Here is a 19,615-nt window from a genome sequence, read left to right as displayed (position 1 = left end):
TGACTTGCCCAGGGTCACACGGCTAGTAAGTGTTAAGTGTCTGAGGCTAGATTTGAACTCAGGTCCTCCTGACTCCATGGCCATGCTCTATTCACTGCACCACGTAGCTGCCCCCTGCTTGTCATTTCTTATAGTGCAGTAGTATTCCATTGTAATCATATATCACAGCTTGTTCAGCCATTCCCCAGTTGATCGGCATTTTATCAGTTTCTAGTTCTTTGCCACCATAAAAAGAGCTGCTATAAATATTTTTGTACAAATAGGTCCTTTTCCCCTCAGTACTCAGTACATTTGGGCATAGTTTCACATTATTCCCCAGAATACACGGACTAGTTCACAACTCTACCAACAGTGTTGTAATGTACTAATTTTTCTGCATCCCCTCTAACATTTGTCATTTTCCTTTTCTGTTATGTTAGCCAATCTGATAGGGGTCAGGTGGCATCTCAAAGTTGTTTACATTTGCAGTTCTCTAATCAATAATGATTTAAAACATTTATTTTCATGTGACTATATTGATTCTTCTTTTGGAGACTGCCTGTTGACATTCTTTTACCATTTATCACCTGGGGGATTTCTCAGATTTTTAGTGATCCAAATCAGTTCCCTATATTTTTGGGAAATGAGACCTTTATCTTAGAAATTTGCTATAAAAATTTTCTCCCAGTTTTCTATTTTCTCCTGATTTTGGTTGCATTATTTAGTTTGTACAAAAGTTTTTTAATTTCATGTGCTCAAAATTATCTGTTTTATTTCCTGTGATCCTTCTTATCTCTTGTTTGGTTATAAACTCTTCCCTTTTCCATAGACAGGTTTCTATAGGTGTATTTCCCCAGTGTGTTACCCTTTATTACCCTTTATGTCTAATATCCATTTTGACCTTGTCTTGGTATACAATGTAAGATTTTACTTTATGGTACTTTCCAGTTTTTCCAACGGTTTTTTTAAATAGTAAGTTTTTACCATAAAATCTCAGCTCTTTGACCTTATCAAAATTATTAAGGTCATTTTCTACTGTAGCTTATGTACCCAATCTGTTCCACTGATGTACTAATCTATTTCATAGTCATTCCTGATTGTTTTGATGATTAACATTTTGTAATATTGTTTGAAATACGGAACTGCAAGGCCTCCTTCCTACACATTTTTTTTCATTCATTGCTTTGATATTCTTGACCTTTCATTTTTCCATATAAATTAAAAAAAAATTTTTAACTATATAAAATAATTCTTTGTTAGTTTGATTGGGCTGACACTGAATAAGTAAATTAGCTTATCTAGCATTTTCATTTTTATTGTATTGGCTGTGTCTACTCACAAGCAATTAATATTTCTCTAATTATTTAGATCTGTCTTTATTTTTCTGTAGAGTTTTAAACTTGTGTTCTTTTAATTCCTGCATTTATTTAGGCACATAGACTCTGAAGTATTTTATATTATTTAGAGCTATTTTAAATGTAATTTCTCTCTCTTGCTGCTGGGTTTTGTTAGAAGCAAATAGAAATACTGTTGATTTATGATAGTTTACTTTTATATCCCGCCTCTTTGCTGAATTTGTTAATTGTTTCAGATAATGTTTTAGTTGATTTTCTAGGGTTCTTAAAGTATACTCTTGTATTTTCTGCAAAGAGTGATAGTTTTATTTCTTTATTGCCTATTTTTATTCCTTCAATTTATTTTTCTTTTCTTATTACTATGCCTAGCATTTCTAGTACAATATTGAATAGTATTGGTGATAATGGACATCCTTGCTTCACTCCTGATTTTACTGGGAAGGCTTCTAGCTAGTCTTCATTACAGATAATGGTTGCTTATGGTTTTAGATAGATAATATTTTTGTTTTGTAAGAAAAGCTCCATTTTTACCTATTCTTTCTAATATTTTTTAAAATTAGGAATGGGTGTTGTACTTTGTCAGAGGCATTTCCTGTATCAGTTGATATAATCATATGATTTTTTTCTTTTTCTTATCTATATAGTCAGTTATACTGATAACTTTCCTGCTTTTGAACCTGCACTATATTCCTGGTATAAATCCCACTTAGTCATAGTATATGATCTTTGTGATATGTTGCACTAATCTCCTTGCTAGTATTTTATTTAAAATTTTGCATCAATATTCATTAAGGAAATTGGTCTATGGTTTTCTTTCTCTAACTCTAAGTATCAAAACCATATTTGTGTCATAAAGGGAGTTTAATAGAATTCGTTCTTTCTTTTCCCCAAATACTTTTATTAACTTCTGATTTACATTATTCATTTCCGCCAGATTTTGAGTTACAAATTTTCTACCCATTTTTCGCCTACCCACCACCCCAAAATAGCAGTCCCACAGGATATCCCCTCCTCCAATCTGCTCTCTCCCATCTTTTCTCCCATACCCCTTTCGACTTTTCCAGTGGATCTCTATGCCCCAGTGCTTGTATATCTTATTTCCCAATTACATGTAAAATAGCATTAATAATAGTATATATATATTTGGTTATTTGATTTTAAAACTTTGAATTCCAGATTCATTCCCTTCCTCCCTTGTCACCCACCCTTACTGGGAAGATAAGCAGTTCAGTATAGGATGTACATGTGTGGCTAATGCAAAACAATAACATAGTAGATATATTGTAAGACTGACTATATTTCCCTCCCTCCTATCCCACCTCCCACTTGTTCTATTCTCTACTTTGATTCTGTCCCTTTTCAAAAGTGAGTGCTTCCAACTTCCTTCCCCCCGAGCCTGCCCTCCCTTCCATCATCCCCCCCTCTCATCCCCTTCTCCACAATTCTCCTGGAGGGTGAGATACCCTATTTAGTGTATATTTCATTCCCACCCCAAGCCAAATTCAATGGAAATAAGGTTGACCCATTCCCTTTTGCCTTCCTATTCTTCCCCTCCATTGTAACTGTTTCCCCTTGCCTCTTCTATATGAGATAGTTTATCCCATTCTGTCTCTCGCCATCTCCTCTCATTATATTCCTCTCTCACCTCTTAATTTCACCTTTTAAGTATCATCCCTTCCTGTTAAATTGGTCCTGTGCCCTCTATCTATGTATATCTGTAAGTATATATACACACATTCACATATGTATTCATATGCCTATATACCCTCATATATAGACACACACACACATATATTTCTGTTCCCTTCAACTACTGAGAAAAGTTTCATAAGTTACAATTATTGTTTTTCCATGTAGGAATGTTAATAGTTCAACTTTGATAAGTTCGTTATGATTTCTTCTCCCTGTGTACCTTCTCATGCTTCTCTTGCTTCTAGTATCTGAATGTCAAATTTTCTGTTCAACTCTGGGTTTTTCAGCGAGAATGCTTGAAAGTCCTCTATTCCACTGAATGACCATAATTTCCCCTGAAACATGATACTCAGTTTTTCTGGGTAGGTGACTCTTGGTTTTAATCCCAGCTCCTTTGCCCTCTGGAATATCATATTCCAAGCCCTTCGATCTCTCAGTGTAGAAGCTGCCAGATCCGGGGTTATCCTGATTGTGTTCCTACGATATTCAAATTGTTTCTTCCTGGCTTCTTTTAATATTCTCCCCTTAATCTGGGAATTCTGGACCCTGGCTATAATATTCCTAGGAGTTTTCTTTTTGGGATCTTTTTCAGGAGGCAATCGATGGATTTTTTCAACCTCTATTTTGCCCTCTGGTTCTGAAACATCAGGGCAGTTTTTTTTTTTTTTTTGAGAACTTCCTGGAGGATGATTTCTAGGTTTTTACTTTGGTCGTGGCTTTCAGGTAGTCCAATAATTTTTAAATTATCTCTCCTGGATCTATTTTCCAGGTCAGTGGTTTTTCCCATGAGATATTTCACATTGCCTTCTATTCTTTTATTTGTTTGGATCTGTTTAACAGCATCTTGATTTCTCATCAAGTCATTAGCTTCCATTTGCTCCAGTCTAATTCTGAAGCAATGATTCTCCTCATTTAGCTTTTGAGATTTTTTTTTTCCATCAGGCAAATTCGGCTTTTTAAGGCATTCTTCTCTTCATTGCCTTTTTGAGCTTCTTTTGCCATTTGAGTCATTCTGTTTTTTAAAGTGTTATTTTCCTCAGTCAGACTGTTGACTCTCATTTCATAATTTTCTTGCATTGTTCTCATTTCTCTTCCCGATTTTCCTCCACTTCTCTTATCTGCTTCTTGAGGTCCTGTATGTCCTGTAACCAGGTTGTATTTTCCTTTGAAGCTTTTGGTGCAGGAGTTCTGACTTCACTGTCTTCCTCCTGTTCCATGCTTTGCTCCTTTTTATCCCCCAAATATGAGTGTAATGTTGGAATCTTCTGTCTGCTTTGTTTCCTTTGCCTGGTCATGTTGCCCCTCAGTCACTTGACCCCTGGGCTTTTTGCCACAGTAGGACTCTGCCACCAGACAGGGGAGCTTTTGTCCCAAAAGCTGGGGTTTTCTCAATTGCCAGAGGTATTACATGGGTACCCTTTCTGAAGCCTTCACATGCTCTTGCAAGCTGGACATATACCCCAGGACCTCCACCCTAGACTGCAATCCAGATCCAAGCAGGTTAAAGCAAGAGCAATTACTTCTCAGACTGGTGGTTGGTCCCCCTACACTCTGCAGGCCAGTAGCTGAAGCCGCCAATTGGCACTAGCTGGCTGTGCCAGCGTCTCAGCGGCTCCTTGCCCAGGGGGCAAAAGCCTTGCACTCCCACTTGTCCCAAAATCCACACTGCACTCTCACTTTGTCCTTCGCATCTATGCATTGATAATTCTGGAAATGGCCACAGCTGCTGCTGATCTGGGGTCCATCCGGCCTAAGGCTGGTCAGGCCCTCCCTGGGGCTGGGCTCGGCTCCCAGAGTGCTGTGCTGGCCGATTCCTGCCGGGCTGTCCTCAGCAGGAGGTTAGCTTCTCTGTGTCATTTTGTGGGTTCTGCAGCTCCAAAGTTTGTTTAGAGTCCCCTTTTTACATGGATTGGGGAAGGTGGAAGCAGGAGCCCAGCAGGAGGTTCTGCTTCTACTCTGCCATCTTGGCTCTGCCCCCACCTTCTTTATTTTTTCAAGTAGTTTATGTAGTATTGAGATTAATTGATCCTTAAATGTTAGATAGAATTCACTTGTGAAGCTATCTGGTCCTGAATTTTTTATTTTGTTTTTTCTTTTTGAGTTCATTTCTTTTTCTCAAGGGGCATGAGTTGCACATCGAGATAACAAAGTAAATGGACAAGGAACCATCAAACAGAGAAGAGAAGAAAATAATAGAGAATATTTTCACAAAACCCCATGGGGAAGAGAAAGCACCTACAAGGTGGTATTCAGCTGTGTCAAATGTAGTATATAATTTGAGAAGAATGAGCAGTAAGAGAAAAAAAGAGATTTGGCAATTAAGGGTTTATTGTTAACTGGGGAGAGTAGTTTTAGTTGAGTGATGAGGTAGGAAGCTAGACTGCAAAGGATTGAAGAATGAGTAAGAAAAGTGATAATGAGGCATCAATTGAGGCAGCTGAATCAAGGACTTTGGCCCTTTGACTTAGAAAGAGAGAATAGACATAGGATGATAGCTTTGGAATATATGGTATGGTATAGTGAAAATGTGTGTGTGTGTGTGTGTCTTTGTGTTTGTGTTTGAGTAAGAGACTCAGGCTTGTTTGAAGCCAGTAGGGAAGGAAATAGAAAATAAGGAAGAGTTTACGATTTGAGGCAGTGGTGGGGGGACTAGGGAGGGAGGAATGATTGAGGTTGTAATATTCTGGAGATGATTGGAACAAGATGAGATCAAATGCACATATAAAGGAATTGTATGTTGTAAGGAGAAATGACACTTTTTTTGTTAGAGTCTTGGAGAAAGGAAGTGAGCAAGGGAGGAGGAATAATGTGAAGGGATTTTGAGATAAAGAGAATGAGAAAAAAGGGACTTTATGTCAGATGACTTCATTTTTTCTTAGTAAAGAGGTGAGCTTCTCATCTGGGGAAGAGGTAAAAAGACTTGTATAGGCTTCCTGAGGGAAAAGAATATTTGGAATAGCTCTGCTAGTGAGTGAAATAGAAAACCAATTATGGAGAAGTAAAATGACTGTCTTAGTATTGTGAGAGCCTAGTTGAAGGTGGATTTGAATTTGTGGATATGAATTTACAAATTTGAATTTGTAATGTTCTGAGTCAGTACAGTTTTGTGACCTCCAGCTTAATTCAGCAGTCTATGAGTAAAGGCTAAGGAAGTGGAGAGTGGGAATAATAAAGAGCTGAGATTTGGTAAGAGATGATCAACTATAGGACTAGGGGACAAGGGACTCAAGAAAAGATGACAGCATATATTTGAAATACATAGCCATTGCGTTGAGATTGGAAAGAGGGGAAAGTGAAGTTAACAACAAGAGAAAATGTTGAGGGGTAAGAGCATTAGAAGTCTTCGTGAGAGTAAAGAATAAGTTTAGGAGGGATGAGGCATAAAAAGAGGTGGGATGATAAGATGTTATAGCCAAGTAGGACAATGTCAGAGTTTATATAGAGAAATGGAACTCTTGTGGGTGATGGTAAGGTGTAGGGTGTAACCATTCCAATGTGTACTTAAGGTAGAGAGGAGATATAAGCCATGGGTTTAATGAGGCTGAAATATACAACATACAGAAAGAAATTAACATAGTAACAGTCTTAAGTAAACCCATATGCTTCAGCTATTGGAGTAAGAATTCATTTTTTGGCAGAACCTGATGGGAAAACTAGAAACTAGTTTGGCGGAAAGTAGGCCAAGAACAACAACTCAAACTATGTACCAAGGTGAAATTCAAATAGATGGATGAGTAAGATATAAATGTTCACATTTTAAACAAATTAAGGAATCAAAGAAAGTATTGCCCTTTGAAACTGTGGATAGGGGAAAATTTCATGATCAGATAAGAAATAGAGAAGATCACAGAAGATTAAATGGACAATTTGATTGCATAAAACTAATCAGTTTTTGCTTAAACAAAACCAGTGTAGTTAAAATTAGAAGAGAAGCAGTTAACTGGGAACAGTACCAGATGATCAGTTAATACAATAATGACAATATTATAAAAAAAACAAACAAACTTTGAAAGACTTAAGAATTAAGATCAGCACAATGATCAACCATGATTCCAGAGGACTCATGAAGAACCAATAATCCACTTAATGATAGATAATAGATTCAAGATATAGAATAAGACATATATTTTTGGACGTGGCCTCTGTCAGAATTTATTTTGCTTTATTTTGCACATTTGGTACAAAGATTTTCTTTTTTTCCACTTTCAATTTGTTATGCTTAGGAGGACTAGAGATGTCACTACAAAAAAGGAAAAGAAAAAGAAAAGACAATTTTTGAAAGATTTTTTTGATGCATGAAAGACAATTGAGAATTAAGGCCAGAAATAATCACATACAAGCAAAACGACTTTGAAAGTTATATGCTGAATTTGTTATGTTTAAAAAGAAAAGCAATCTGTACACTATAGAGACAGTTTCATAGTCTTTTCTATTCTCTCTATATGGAAATTCTCCCTTATTTTTGTTACTTTCATGATAAAAATAATTTTAACTTTAAAAAAGAAAACCGAGGAATTAGGAAGTCTTGGAATTTGATAGAGGATTATTTTGAATATTGGATGACCTCTAACAAGGGTAGGAGTTGGAGAAGAAGTAGCTGAGCCAGGTGCTGAAATCCTTGAGAAAGGAGGAAGAGTGGCACAGTATATAACAACTACCATGTTGTAGAGTGGGTGGACAGTTTTGAGTGAGTTAACTTCAGAGGAGGAGAAGTTGCTAAGTACTGGTGAAACAAAAGTTTGGAAGTGTTTAGTAGGGAGCAGGGGCATTCCCTCTAGGACTAGTGTGTTGGGGGATGTATATGAAGATACAGTCAATGATGGAACTGGATGACCAAGAGTACAGTGTTATTAAGGGGAAATTGGATACTTCATAAAAGTAGAGAGTATGAGAAAAAGAGATCCAGAATGTAGGGAACTTTATTCACTTTGGAACAGGAATTTTGGCGAGCTTATGGAAGGGGTAGGTGGCCTTGATATGGATGGTTTAGGGTTAAGGAGGGTTGAAACACAAAAGTGGAGGTGGAAGTAGGACATGATTTTCTCATATGTGACCAGTGATTGATGGCAGATGAATTGTAAAATTCACAGTCTCCATGAGGTGTTATAGAGAGTGCCAGGCCAGGCCTGAATAGGTTGCCTTCAATCTTCTCCTAAATTGCTTCTCCTCCTGCAGAGTGATTAGGTTAAGGGTAGACTAGAGGAGGGGGTGGGTTTCTTTACTGGTAGAGTGCAACTTTCATTTCTAATTCTTTCAGTTCTAATTCACAAACATTTATCAAGCACCCATTTTGTGTGAAGTATCTGACTAGTTTCTGGGAATATAGAGCTGAAAAATGATATATTTGCTACCTTTAAAATACAACCTAATGGAAAGAATTAAACATATATACAAATAAGTGTAATACTAGGTGAATATGAAAAAGTCCACAGAAAGAATAATTTCGGTTTTTCACTAATAATAGATAGATAATAAGAATACTTTTAATCCTAATAGAGAATTACAATATTGAGGACAGAAAATGTATGGGATACAGATAAGAATGTTAATTGGGTCCAAGGAAGGAGAGATTGCTGATATTACTATTTTTAGTCCTTTCGTCTCCAAGAGGACCATGACATCAGGAAGATGATGCCATGACTTGCAAGTGAATTGGATTTAAGTGAGGAAAGGTTGTGCAAAGTCACCAGCTTCACTCTCTCTGCCAGAGCCATCTGGGTCCAGTGGCAAAATATAGATAAAGAGTCAGCTGGAGATGACTCCTCTGATATTGCTAGGAAAGTTACAAAGAAATAGAATTAGATATTGGGAAAAAAAGAGCAGTCAGATAAAATTTCATGAAGATTTATATAATCACATTTATTTTTACTTTTGTTCATTTTGGGGGTTTCTTTATATATTTCAATACTTGTCACTGGAAGTTAGAATGCATAAGGTGCTGCTTTTCAAGATGTCTGATTTGCACACTAAAACTAGCAAGTGGAAGGGAACTTAGAGAAAGGAATTTCTTGCCTTTATTTTTATAACTATTCTTTGCCTTCCTAATTATTACTATTATAGTATAATTTTTAACATACAACATTTCTTTCTTCCATCTAGGAAAAGTTAGACATAGGGATGAGAAAAGAAATAGATGGCATGGGAACATCAGAAATAAAGTATGGTGATTCAGTGTGCTACATTCAACATGTAGATACAGGACTCTGGCTTACTTACCAGTCTGTGGATGTGAAATCTGTAAGAATGGGATCAATACAACGTAAGGTAAGTTTACATAAAAATGTATCTTATGTTGTTTTGCATGACAAGTTATACAGTAGACTGTATTAGTAATGATTCCAGTGTCCTATTTGTCAGCATTTATTGTGTCACTTATTGACAGGTCAAATACCACTATTATGAATTCCTTAATACAGTCTGATTTTCATAGTGGAATTTTGTCACAATTATTAAATTACTAGATTTTTACATTCCCAGTTTGTTGGAGCTAGAAGAAAAGAAGTGCTCTGAAAATAGTGGGGAAATTGTGTCAACACAATGTAATTACTCTCAGTTAAGAAAATGCCTATAGCTTTGCTTTTAGCAAAGAGATATGCTGCTGGTATCTGAGCAAATGAAATTTCCATCACTACTGTACCATTCTTCCTTATCAGATTTATGATCCACTTCCAGAATTGATATCTATTTTCCTGGTAGCTGGATGGGCCATTGTTTTTTCTTATCACGATATCATTTCTTTTTTGTCCTCTATTGATCTTCATCCAACTGTTCTCTGTTACATTCCCAATTCCAGTTTACAGATTTCCTATATGACTATATAGTATTGATCTAGAATGGCCCTCTACTGTTCTTTTATCTAATTTGATCTTTTAACTAAGGTATACCTTTCCATTGCCACATTTCATGTTTGAACTTTCCACCAATTCTTGTTGAAGCCTATGAAATTAAATTTAGTTCCTTGCATTAAGATGTCTAGTTCAGTGTGATTTTCCCATATACTTATTTGTGTTATGAAATTTGAATTTGTTAATATTTTACTAGCCTTTTTCTTTAATATTGTTTCTTGTGAATTACTACTCCTCTTTACTGATAGTTTTCCCATGTCAAATTTTTTACCCTATATGGTATCTGGCCAAGTGGAAACATATAGATTGTCTTCCTCCTTTTCCTCTACTTTTCAGTTTAAATATTGGTAGATTAGATATGCAAATATTTAAGCAGATTTCCTGGACCTCTTTACACACCATCCTTTGCCAAAAGTTGGCATGTTAAGTTCTGCTACAGACATCTGAATTCCAACAATTCCAAGTAAGCTATCTTATTAATTATCTCATTTCCTTACACCGTCTTTCTCTTCTACTTTCAATCAGTAGCTGTGACAAAAACACTGCTTGTGTTGCCAAAGTCTTCAGTTTCTTTCTTAGAACTTCTTAAATTTCTAGTGATATTATGTCATTTCCTTCTGCTAATATCATTTATCCCCATTTGAAAACCCTATTGTTGGGTATTGGTTATTTGGTCTTAGAAGTTTGGGGAGTCATATCCTGGAAACATCCCCTAGAAAGACAGAATGTTTTACAGTTTTTCATATCAGGTCAACACATGACTGTCCCAATATTCCCTACCAAGAAGTCATTAGAAATTTTTTTCCTTCTTCCTGTGACCAAGATAGAATCCTCTTTTCACTTTTAAATGCTTGTTGACTAATGGACTGACTAGTGGCATCTTTGGATCATTGTCATGTTAACCACTAAGTAGTTAACTACTTGTTGAAAAGTTCCATAATCACATGGGCAGTTTGTTGATGTTCTACTGGAATAGAAGTGATAAGTAAATATCCAGTTCTTTATAGTTATCAGAGTCAGATTCCTTTAGTTCCTCAGCTCTACCTTTCCTTAGAGGGCAATGCCATTTGTCATCTTAGGGTATGGGGAATTGTGGATCTAATAATTAGCCTGAGCCCTAATTCATTGTTTTCTGCCTTACTCTTTTTGAACATACTGTATCGAATGAATCCTTGGCTTTTAACCTTGACATGTTGGAGTTGGTTCTCCATGGAAGAGGACAAGTGGTAGAATGGTGTATATAGTGTTTTTAATCTTAGCATAGAATCACTAAATAAATAAACATTGTATAATAGTGGAGACACCAGATAATAAACATTAAACATATACTGATTCTCTTTAAGTCCGCTAATTTCCAGAATCCAAGAAGTCACCCAAATATAGGATATATCTGAACCTAGTAGTTCTGGGTCATAAACAATTTGAGTCATCTCTTAGGCAGGCAAAAGAGTATAGTATCACAATTCCTACACAAGGTCTAACTCATACTTCCCATAGGACTAGTCGTTAGGTGAAGGACATAGAAAGTAGAGTCAGTCTTGGCCCATTTATGGAATGGTCTCTATATATGGGGATCTGTTATGAAATGGGACTCAGGAAGGTTGGTACTTCCAATTTCTTGGATGTATGGTTACTGGTGGGCATCTCTGAGATCATCTTTCCCCGCCTAATATACTGTGGAATGATAATCAGCCTGATTAGGGAACCACATCACATTTCTATGTCCCCTTTTCTTTACCTTTGTCTACTTCTCTCTCCAATGCTAGTGTACCATGTACCTTCCTGTCTCATTCCCCGAGCCCAAATACCCCACCACTCCTTTTTTTTAAAGCTTTTTGGAGGGGAGAAGACAGGGCAATTGGGGTTAAGTGACTTGCCCAAGGTCATGTGGGTAATAAGAATGTCAAGTGACTGAGGCCAGATTTGAACTCAGGTCCTCCTGACTCCAGGGCTAGTGCTCTATTCACTGCTCCACCTAGCCGCCCCTTCTACCACTACTTCATAGCAAAGAGGAACAGTGTATAGTTATAGAGATGAATATCATACCATCATTCTGTGAAGCACAAAAAAAAAAACCCATTTCCTTCTCCAACCCAACCTTTTTTTTAGGAAGAATCTCAAATTTGTTAGATGTTCCCATACAGTATTCTTCATGTCCAATTCTTTCACTGTCCTATGTCTTTCTTGACACATACTATTCCCTTCTCTCTTCTTTTGTTTTATTTCTTCTTTGTTTTTCCAGTGACACACTGCTTTTGTTGTTTTAGTTGTTAATTCTCTATGGCAGTCCATAGAATAAATGGAAACATTTCTGTATTTCATCCAATTCCTATAGGAAAGAGACTGACTTATGTTTTGTATGCATTTCTATAGCTGCTACTTAGACCTGGCAGAAATTTAAACATAGCACAGTTAATAGAGTATTAGCCTTGCCTTCCATGCTACCTAGAACTGAGATACTCAGGTATCCATAACTCTTGCTATTAATTCAAATGAAAAACATCACAGCAAACTGCTTGGTTATTCAGTTCATTCATTGCACTGATAATTCTGTTACTGGAGGCTCTTTATAGCAAACTTTGTCAGTCTTTTTCCTAGAAGTTTTCACCAGTATGATATCTTCTCTATTTTCTCAGCTGTGTTTCATCTGTGAATAGCAGACTCTTATTTTTAATACCATGTATGTTGTAATTACCTTTGAGAAGGTTTTTTTTGTAGAAATGTAACTTCTATTCACTTTTTGCTTCCTACTTTTTCAGTTGTTCTCACACCATATTCATAGACACTTACATAGTTTACTTGCAGCTTGCATCTTTCTAGCATTTCTTGCAATTTTAGCATTTGCGGCTTTGTTAGTTAAAGCTACTTGTAATTTTAGACCCCATATACAACTTTATATACCAGCCAACATGGTAGTTGTGTCAAGTGACCTAATTAAAAGATTTAAGCTTATCACAGATAGTAACCCTAACAGTAGGTAGCATGAACAAGAACTTCTCCTTACTTGAAGGATTCTTATTTTACCTTTCAGATTTCTTTCCGCAGTTTGTAGAAGAGTCAGACTCTAATAAACAGAATCAGAACTGGTCATTTTTCTATGAAGAATTAATTTGTTAAATTCAGCAGCTGAAAATGAAATAGAAATTTTGTATGCTGCAAACAATTTATTTGGACTCTCCATGAAATCAAGAAAGGGTTGCCATTCCATTTGAGAGGAAGAAATATATCAATCAGTAACGGATTGGCTAAAAATGAGAGTTAACAGGGTCTTATTCTTCTATTCTGTGAATTGCCTGTACTTCTTTTTTTTTTTTTTTGCTTTTTGGAGTGGGGAAGGCAGGGCAATTGGGGTTAAGTGACTTGCCCAAGGTCACACAGCTAATAAGTGTTAAGTGTCTGAGTCCAGTTTTGAGCTCAAGGCCTCCTGACTCCAGGGCCAGTGCTCTAGTCATTGCGCCACCTAGCTGTCCCACTTGTACTTCTTTTAATGAAATGTTAGCTAATCCTTTAAACTGATAGGAATATTTATTGTTACTCTAAGTCTCTTTATATTTTGTTTGCTACCTGTTATACAGATAGATCAATAAATTCAGGAATTTCTACCATTAAAATGTTTTTGGGTTGTTTCTATGAAGATCTGAATCTTTATCCATACCAGTGTTTCTTAACTTTTTTTGTGTCATAGACCTCTGGCAGTATGGTAAAAACTTTTTCAAAATGAAGCTTTTAAAATATATAAAATAAAATATGTTGGATTACAAAAGAAACAAACAATATAGAAATACAATAATCATTTTTAAGCAAATTTAAACAAGTTTTGTTTAAGATCCCCACATCTGTGATATCTGCATAGAACCTCATTACTCTAATAGTGACCACTATTGACCAACATAAGTTTCTAAGTATTCCCTGAGGTAAGGACAGCTAATAATTTGAAGTAAAAAACCTAATTTGTGGGAAAGCAACATTTTGGTTTAACTAAATATGTGTCTTAAAGGTAGGATGTACTATAATACTGGCTTTTGCTTGACCCTACTGTTTGAATATGGTGTTGAACAAAGGAATTCTTTCTGACTACTTCTTAAAAGATGTATTCATTTTAACTTTTTTTTTAAAGCAATTGGGGTTAAGTAACTTGCTCAAGGTTACACGGCCAGGTGTTTCTGGGTGGGTGCTAAGTGTCAGAGCCCAGATTCGATCCCCAGGTCATCCCGACACTAGAGCGAGTGCTCTTACTCACTGTGCTACCTGGCCTCCCCTTCATTTTAACTCTTAAGGAACATTGGATAGAAGTACACATAATTATAGACTTTCATATTTATTTATGGGTACCTTCAAGACCTATTTTAGCTGATGTATATCAGATGTACATGTAGATATGTGCTGATATGTGTGCATATAGGCAGTGAATATGTACCTATATATATTACTAAGGGCATAGTTAGACCATATAATACCTGTATGTATGTACACCAATAGTTTCCATGGATTCAATTATCATCTCTCATCAGATGACAAGATTCAGCCCTTGACTCTCTCCTGAGCTCTAGTTCTAGCACTATATATTCTCATAAACATCTCAAACTTAACATGCTAAACAGATAGAATTTTATTTCACTTTAAACCTACTCCCTCCCTGCCTCCTTCAGACTTTCCTATTTTTGGCACCATTCTTATAGTCATCCATATTTGTAACTTGGGAATTCTTCTTAACTCCTCATTCTCATTCTATAACCATTCAGTTCAGCTAGAGGAACAGTATAGAGTGCCAGGCCTGCAGTCAGGTGGTCTTAAATACAATCTGTATGACTGTGGGTAGGTTACTTAACTGTAATCTGCATCAGTTTTCTCATTTGTAAAATGGGAATCTTAATAGCACCTGCCCCCCAGAGTTATTTTGAGGATCAAATGGAATGATAATTGTATGATATTTAGCAGAGTACCTGATACATAATGCCATGTAAATATTAGCTGCCATTATTATTAATAATGACTAATTTCTAAATCTTATCAATTCTTTCTCCATATCCCTCACATTTATCTCTTTTTCTCTCTTTACACAGAGATTACCCTACTTGACAACCTCTTTATCTCTCTCCATGACTATTACAATAGCTTCCCTTTTGTTCTACTTTGAGTTTCTCCTCTCTCCACTCATCTTTCATACAGCTATAAAGTGATTTTCCTATAGCCTAGATCAAGGCATGTCATTCCCTTGTTAATGAATTCCAATGCTTCTTTGTTACCTATAGGTTACAAACTTCTCTCTTTGGCATTTAAACCTCTTCACAGCCTGAATCCAGTCTACCATTCTAATCTTATTACATCTTCCCCTTCTTATCCTCTACAGGTCAGTCAAACTCCTCTACTTAACTTTTTCTCATCCATGTCCTTCCATGTCCCAGCTCCATGCATTCCACTGGCTCTCACTCATGTTTAGATAATGCTTCTTCCTCATGTTGAACTCTTAAAATCTCTAATGGTTTTCCATTAAGTTGAAATGTCACCTATATTAGACCTGTCTTGAGTCACCAAGGTGCTTATTCAAAATTATCTTATGATGATTATGTATTTCCCATCTAGTCCTCCCACATACCAATAAAATGCAGGGACTGTTTCATTTTTGACTTTGTATCCCCAGTACTTAGTACAGGGCTTGGCATGTAATAAGTACTTTATAAATGCTTATTGATTTACTGATTAATGATATATACCAGACTGTTTTTGTATTCTTTCTAGACTATATTATGAGAGCATAAATAGTCTAGGAAGAGGAGCACTGAGCAAGTTAAGAATCAGGAAACTAGAGGTCTGTCAGTGATTTGCTGATGTGTGTGTGTGTGTGTGTGTGTGTGTGTGTGTGTGTGTGTGTGAAAATTGGATGTATTAACTTTATTTCCTCAAATTACCATCCTTTTAGGATAAAGTTCTGGTACATATTTGGTGAGTAGGGGACACTTTCTTAGAAAGAACTACCCAAATATTTGACTATTGCTCCTTTTATTCTTTCCTTTAGAATTCTTTAGCATTAATTTAAAATTTTTGTTATATACACTTAAAATATGTTGTTAACATCCCCTGAGATTTAACAACATTGATATTATTACTGGCAAAAAAATCACCATTGTGATTAATAAAAGCTTAATTTTTTAAAATAAAGGTATATATTTTTTTGGTTGGATTGAAGAAAAATTTCCTTGAAGTTCTGGTTTCAGTATTTATTGATTAACAAACTCCCATCTTATAACACCTGTGTAAATGCTAATGAAAGTTATTTTCTTTTTGTTATTCCATATAGATTAGATGATTGAGTCAATGAGGCCTTCATCAGAATTTCATTATGAAAACAGAGGTGTTTTTTTTTCTTTTGTTCACCACAATATTTTCGCCTGGGAATATTTAGTTGTTAAAATGAAACAGCTCTTGGGAGCACATTGACTTGTTTTCTTTCAATATTTGACTAGAGGTTTGTGACATTACTTTTAGACCCTTTAAATTCTTATTCTTGTGTAGATAAGAAACATTTTCAGAATGGTATTTATTGCACTCGTTGCTGTTTTCTTTCAGGCTATCATGCACCATGAAGGCCACATGGATGACGGCTTAAATTTATCCAGGTCTCAGCATGAAGAATCACGTACTGCAAGAGTAATCCGTAGCACAGTCTTCCTTTTCAATAGGTTTATAAGGTGCATTTCTTTTTGAGTTATTTTACATTAAAAAAATTTTTTTTTGAATTGATGAACTTTGGAATCGTACTCTGGTCACCTTAATCAACATAGCAGGAAAATAAATGTGATGGGATAAATCCAATAGCACTATGGAAAACAATAGTATAGACTAAGATGTGTTATTTGCATAATTTGCCACCAGGCTATTTAGAATAAGAGCAAATGATTTGTAATTTTTTGCACAGTTTCAATTCATAACTGTCAGTGTTGCTTAATTCCTCCTAGTAATACAGCCAAATGAAAGTTAGCTTATTAGTTCATTAAACTACCCAGATGTCCAATTTCTGAATGAATTTGAAAAGCATCAAAAATTTTGGAAATATTAATGTAATTCAACCTGGAATAAGCAAATAATAATTATTATATTTTAATCAGTTAAGGAAAAATATCTACCAAAAAGATCCAAGCTATGTTCAAAGTCTGATCTGTAAAAGGTTTACAAACTTTAAATAGAAAAACCAAATTAATATGATTTAAATGTCAAAAATAATATTTTAAAAATGCATAACAAAAGAGTGAATTGATTTTTGTCCTTTTCTAACTAAATTCATAAAGTACTAGCTCCAGATTTTTTTTAGCATGTAGTATAGGAAGTGACTGTTTCCACAAGTCTACGATCCTATGATTAATAGATTATATCTGAAAACTAAAAGACACTTGTTGTGAAAAGAGAAAGCCACAGGGAAGGTTATGGGGGGAAAGAGTATGATTTATCTTTCTTTATTCCTGAGTATCTAAGAATTCATTCATATAGTAGATATATAATAAATATTGCATCTTAGATTTTTTTCATTTAAATCCATATATGTTACCTAGAAGCTCTTGATCTTTCTGGTGTTTCTCTTAATTACACCATATATTTAATTAATTTAATAACATAATATTAATAAAAAATTTATTGAACCACTGGTTCAAGGGAACTATGAGTATGGAGAAAACCTCAAAAAGAACTAGCTTTCTGTGGAATAAATCCATGAAATTCTTCAACATCCCTCTTCTACCAGCTATCCACTACCAGGCCTTGATTAACATTGAAAGACTCAAGCTACAAAAAAGTCATTCAGTCATTTTCATAAATGCTGTCTTACTCAGATGAATGTTATATTTATTACATTGTTTGTGAAGTTTATTGATTGATACAGTGATTGCCTTAAAATGTTCCTAAGCCTTCCTACCTTGATTTCAGGGAATTATTATTATAGTAACTTTAATGTATATATCATGTTAAGGTTTATAAAGTTCTTTCTTCATGGAAAGTATTTAGTGCAAATTTTATTATCTCCATTTTATAAATGAGGAAAATGATTTCCTTAGAGAGGTCAGAGGACAAAGTGATTCCTACAGCTATTAAATATGGGTCAAGGCTCAAACCTATATTTCTTTACTCTAGACTCAGCATTTTTCTACTACTTATATAGTCTGTTTTGAGATTTTTATCAAGAAGATACTGTTATTTTTATCTACATTGAAAGTGGCAGTGCTACACTATAATAATTGTATTTTTATAGTTAATAAATATTATTTAAACCACTGTATCTGGTGTACCAAGACAAAAATGAAACACTTTTTACCCTCGATTGTCTTAAATTTCATGGAGCAGAGGACACCATATACATATAAATGTATATACAAAATAAATACAAGGGGATTTTGTATAGCATAAAAAGGTAAGATTCTTATGTATTTAGCTTTCTTTGGCATTTATTTGTATAGAGAGACTCCAAGTGATCAAAAAAATTAGTGTTTTTCATATATAAAATTAAAGGCTTATTCTAGATATTCTCTAAGTTCTCTTTGAGCTTAAAATATATGATTCTATGATGGCACTCTATAGGTTGTTCTTGTATTTTTTTAAACTAAGAGCAGATGAATATTATACCAATTTTTAACTTTTTAATTTTTTCTTTTTTATTCTTTCTACAAATTTATTTTTATTCTTTTTATCAGTATAAGTTAAAAAACATAAATGAGGTGATTGACATTTGTTTTATTGTTTTTTTTTAATTAAAAAAATCTCCTTTGTGGTTGCTGCTGGGAGTGTGTATTTTTCATCCTTAAGAATGAGTTTAAGACTTAAGGCACTCCATGTTCTGTTTTTCTAGATTTTTATTGGCTGTCTCCATTCCCTCCACTCTTCTGTCTGTTAGATTCTCTGACTTCTTTCAAATCTTAGGTCACATTCCACCTTCTTCAAGAAACCTCTCCTAGTTCCCCCCGCTGCTTTCTTATCCAAGATTACTTACTATCTATTGTGTATATATCTTGTTTGTATCTAGTTATTTTTTATCTCTACTTAGAATTTGAGTTCCTTGAGTTTTCATCACTACCTTTCTTATATCCCCAGTGCTTAGAACTGTGCCTGGTCTATAGTAAGTCCTTAATAAATGTTTTTGATTGAACAAAAGTATTTATTTATGTGATCAATACAGTCCTTATCCTAAGAAAAGTTCTGAGTTTTAAACAAATCACTTCATATTCTTCTGAATCTTTGAGAGGTTTATACAACAATTTGAATTTTTAAAGGACATATTTTATTAATAAAATATTTTAATTACTCTTAATTACAATTGGCTATAAATATTTCAAATATTTTTATCTTTAACATATTAAATGCATATATTTCTAAGTTTTCACAATACAGAGTGCTTAGGATTTAAATTTTAATTTAGTTGGTCCATTTTAATTTTTGTTACTGTAGACTTGCATGTTATTAATGAACAATTAGTTCTCAATTTTTTTCTATCCTGATTTTGTTCTCCCAAAAGGCATAAGTAACTTACAATGTCGTTACCTTCACAGATTTGCCTGTTGTTCAATGGTTTTCCTTACCTAAAATAAAATAGAATACAGGCGTATTGATCTGATAAATGCTGTTAATACCTGGTAATAATTTCAATATTTATGAGATCATTTTACTCTTTTTAATTAGCTACATATGCAAATGAACCTTCATTATCTCTTTTCTTATGTGATTATTTCTCTAACCTTGCTAAGAAGGGGAAATATTGTCAAT

General features: G+C 34.8%; 1 protein-coding gene across 1 annotated transcript in view; it reads left to right on the top strand.

The window, feature by feature from the left end:
- RYR2 (ryanodine receptor 2) overlaps window positions 1-19,615 on the top strand; it is an 864,696-nt gene that overhangs the window by 394,204 nt on the left and 450,877 nt on the right. Inside the window, exons 12-13 of the mRNA XM_069064486.1 lie at window positions 9,126-9,290; window positions 16,439-16,560. Coding sequence (XP_068920587.1) covers window positions 9,126-9,290; window positions 16,439-16,560 — 287 coding nt within the window. The remainder of the gene's footprint in view (window positions 1-9,125; window positions 9,291-16,438; window positions 16,561-19,615) is intronic.

The sequence above is a fragment of the Petaurus breviceps genome, unplaced genomic scaffold, assembly GCF_028583685.1.
Source record: "Petaurus breviceps papuanus isolate PSGF00001 unplaced genomic scaffold, PetGlider_PUasm1.0 90633, whole genome shotgun sequence".
Lineage (NCBI taxonomy): Eukaryota > Metazoa > Chordata > Mammalia > Diprotodontia > Petauridae > Petaurus > Petaurus breviceps.
Note: the sequence above shows the minus strand (reverse complement) of the source record. Positions and strands in the feature narration are given on the sequence as shown.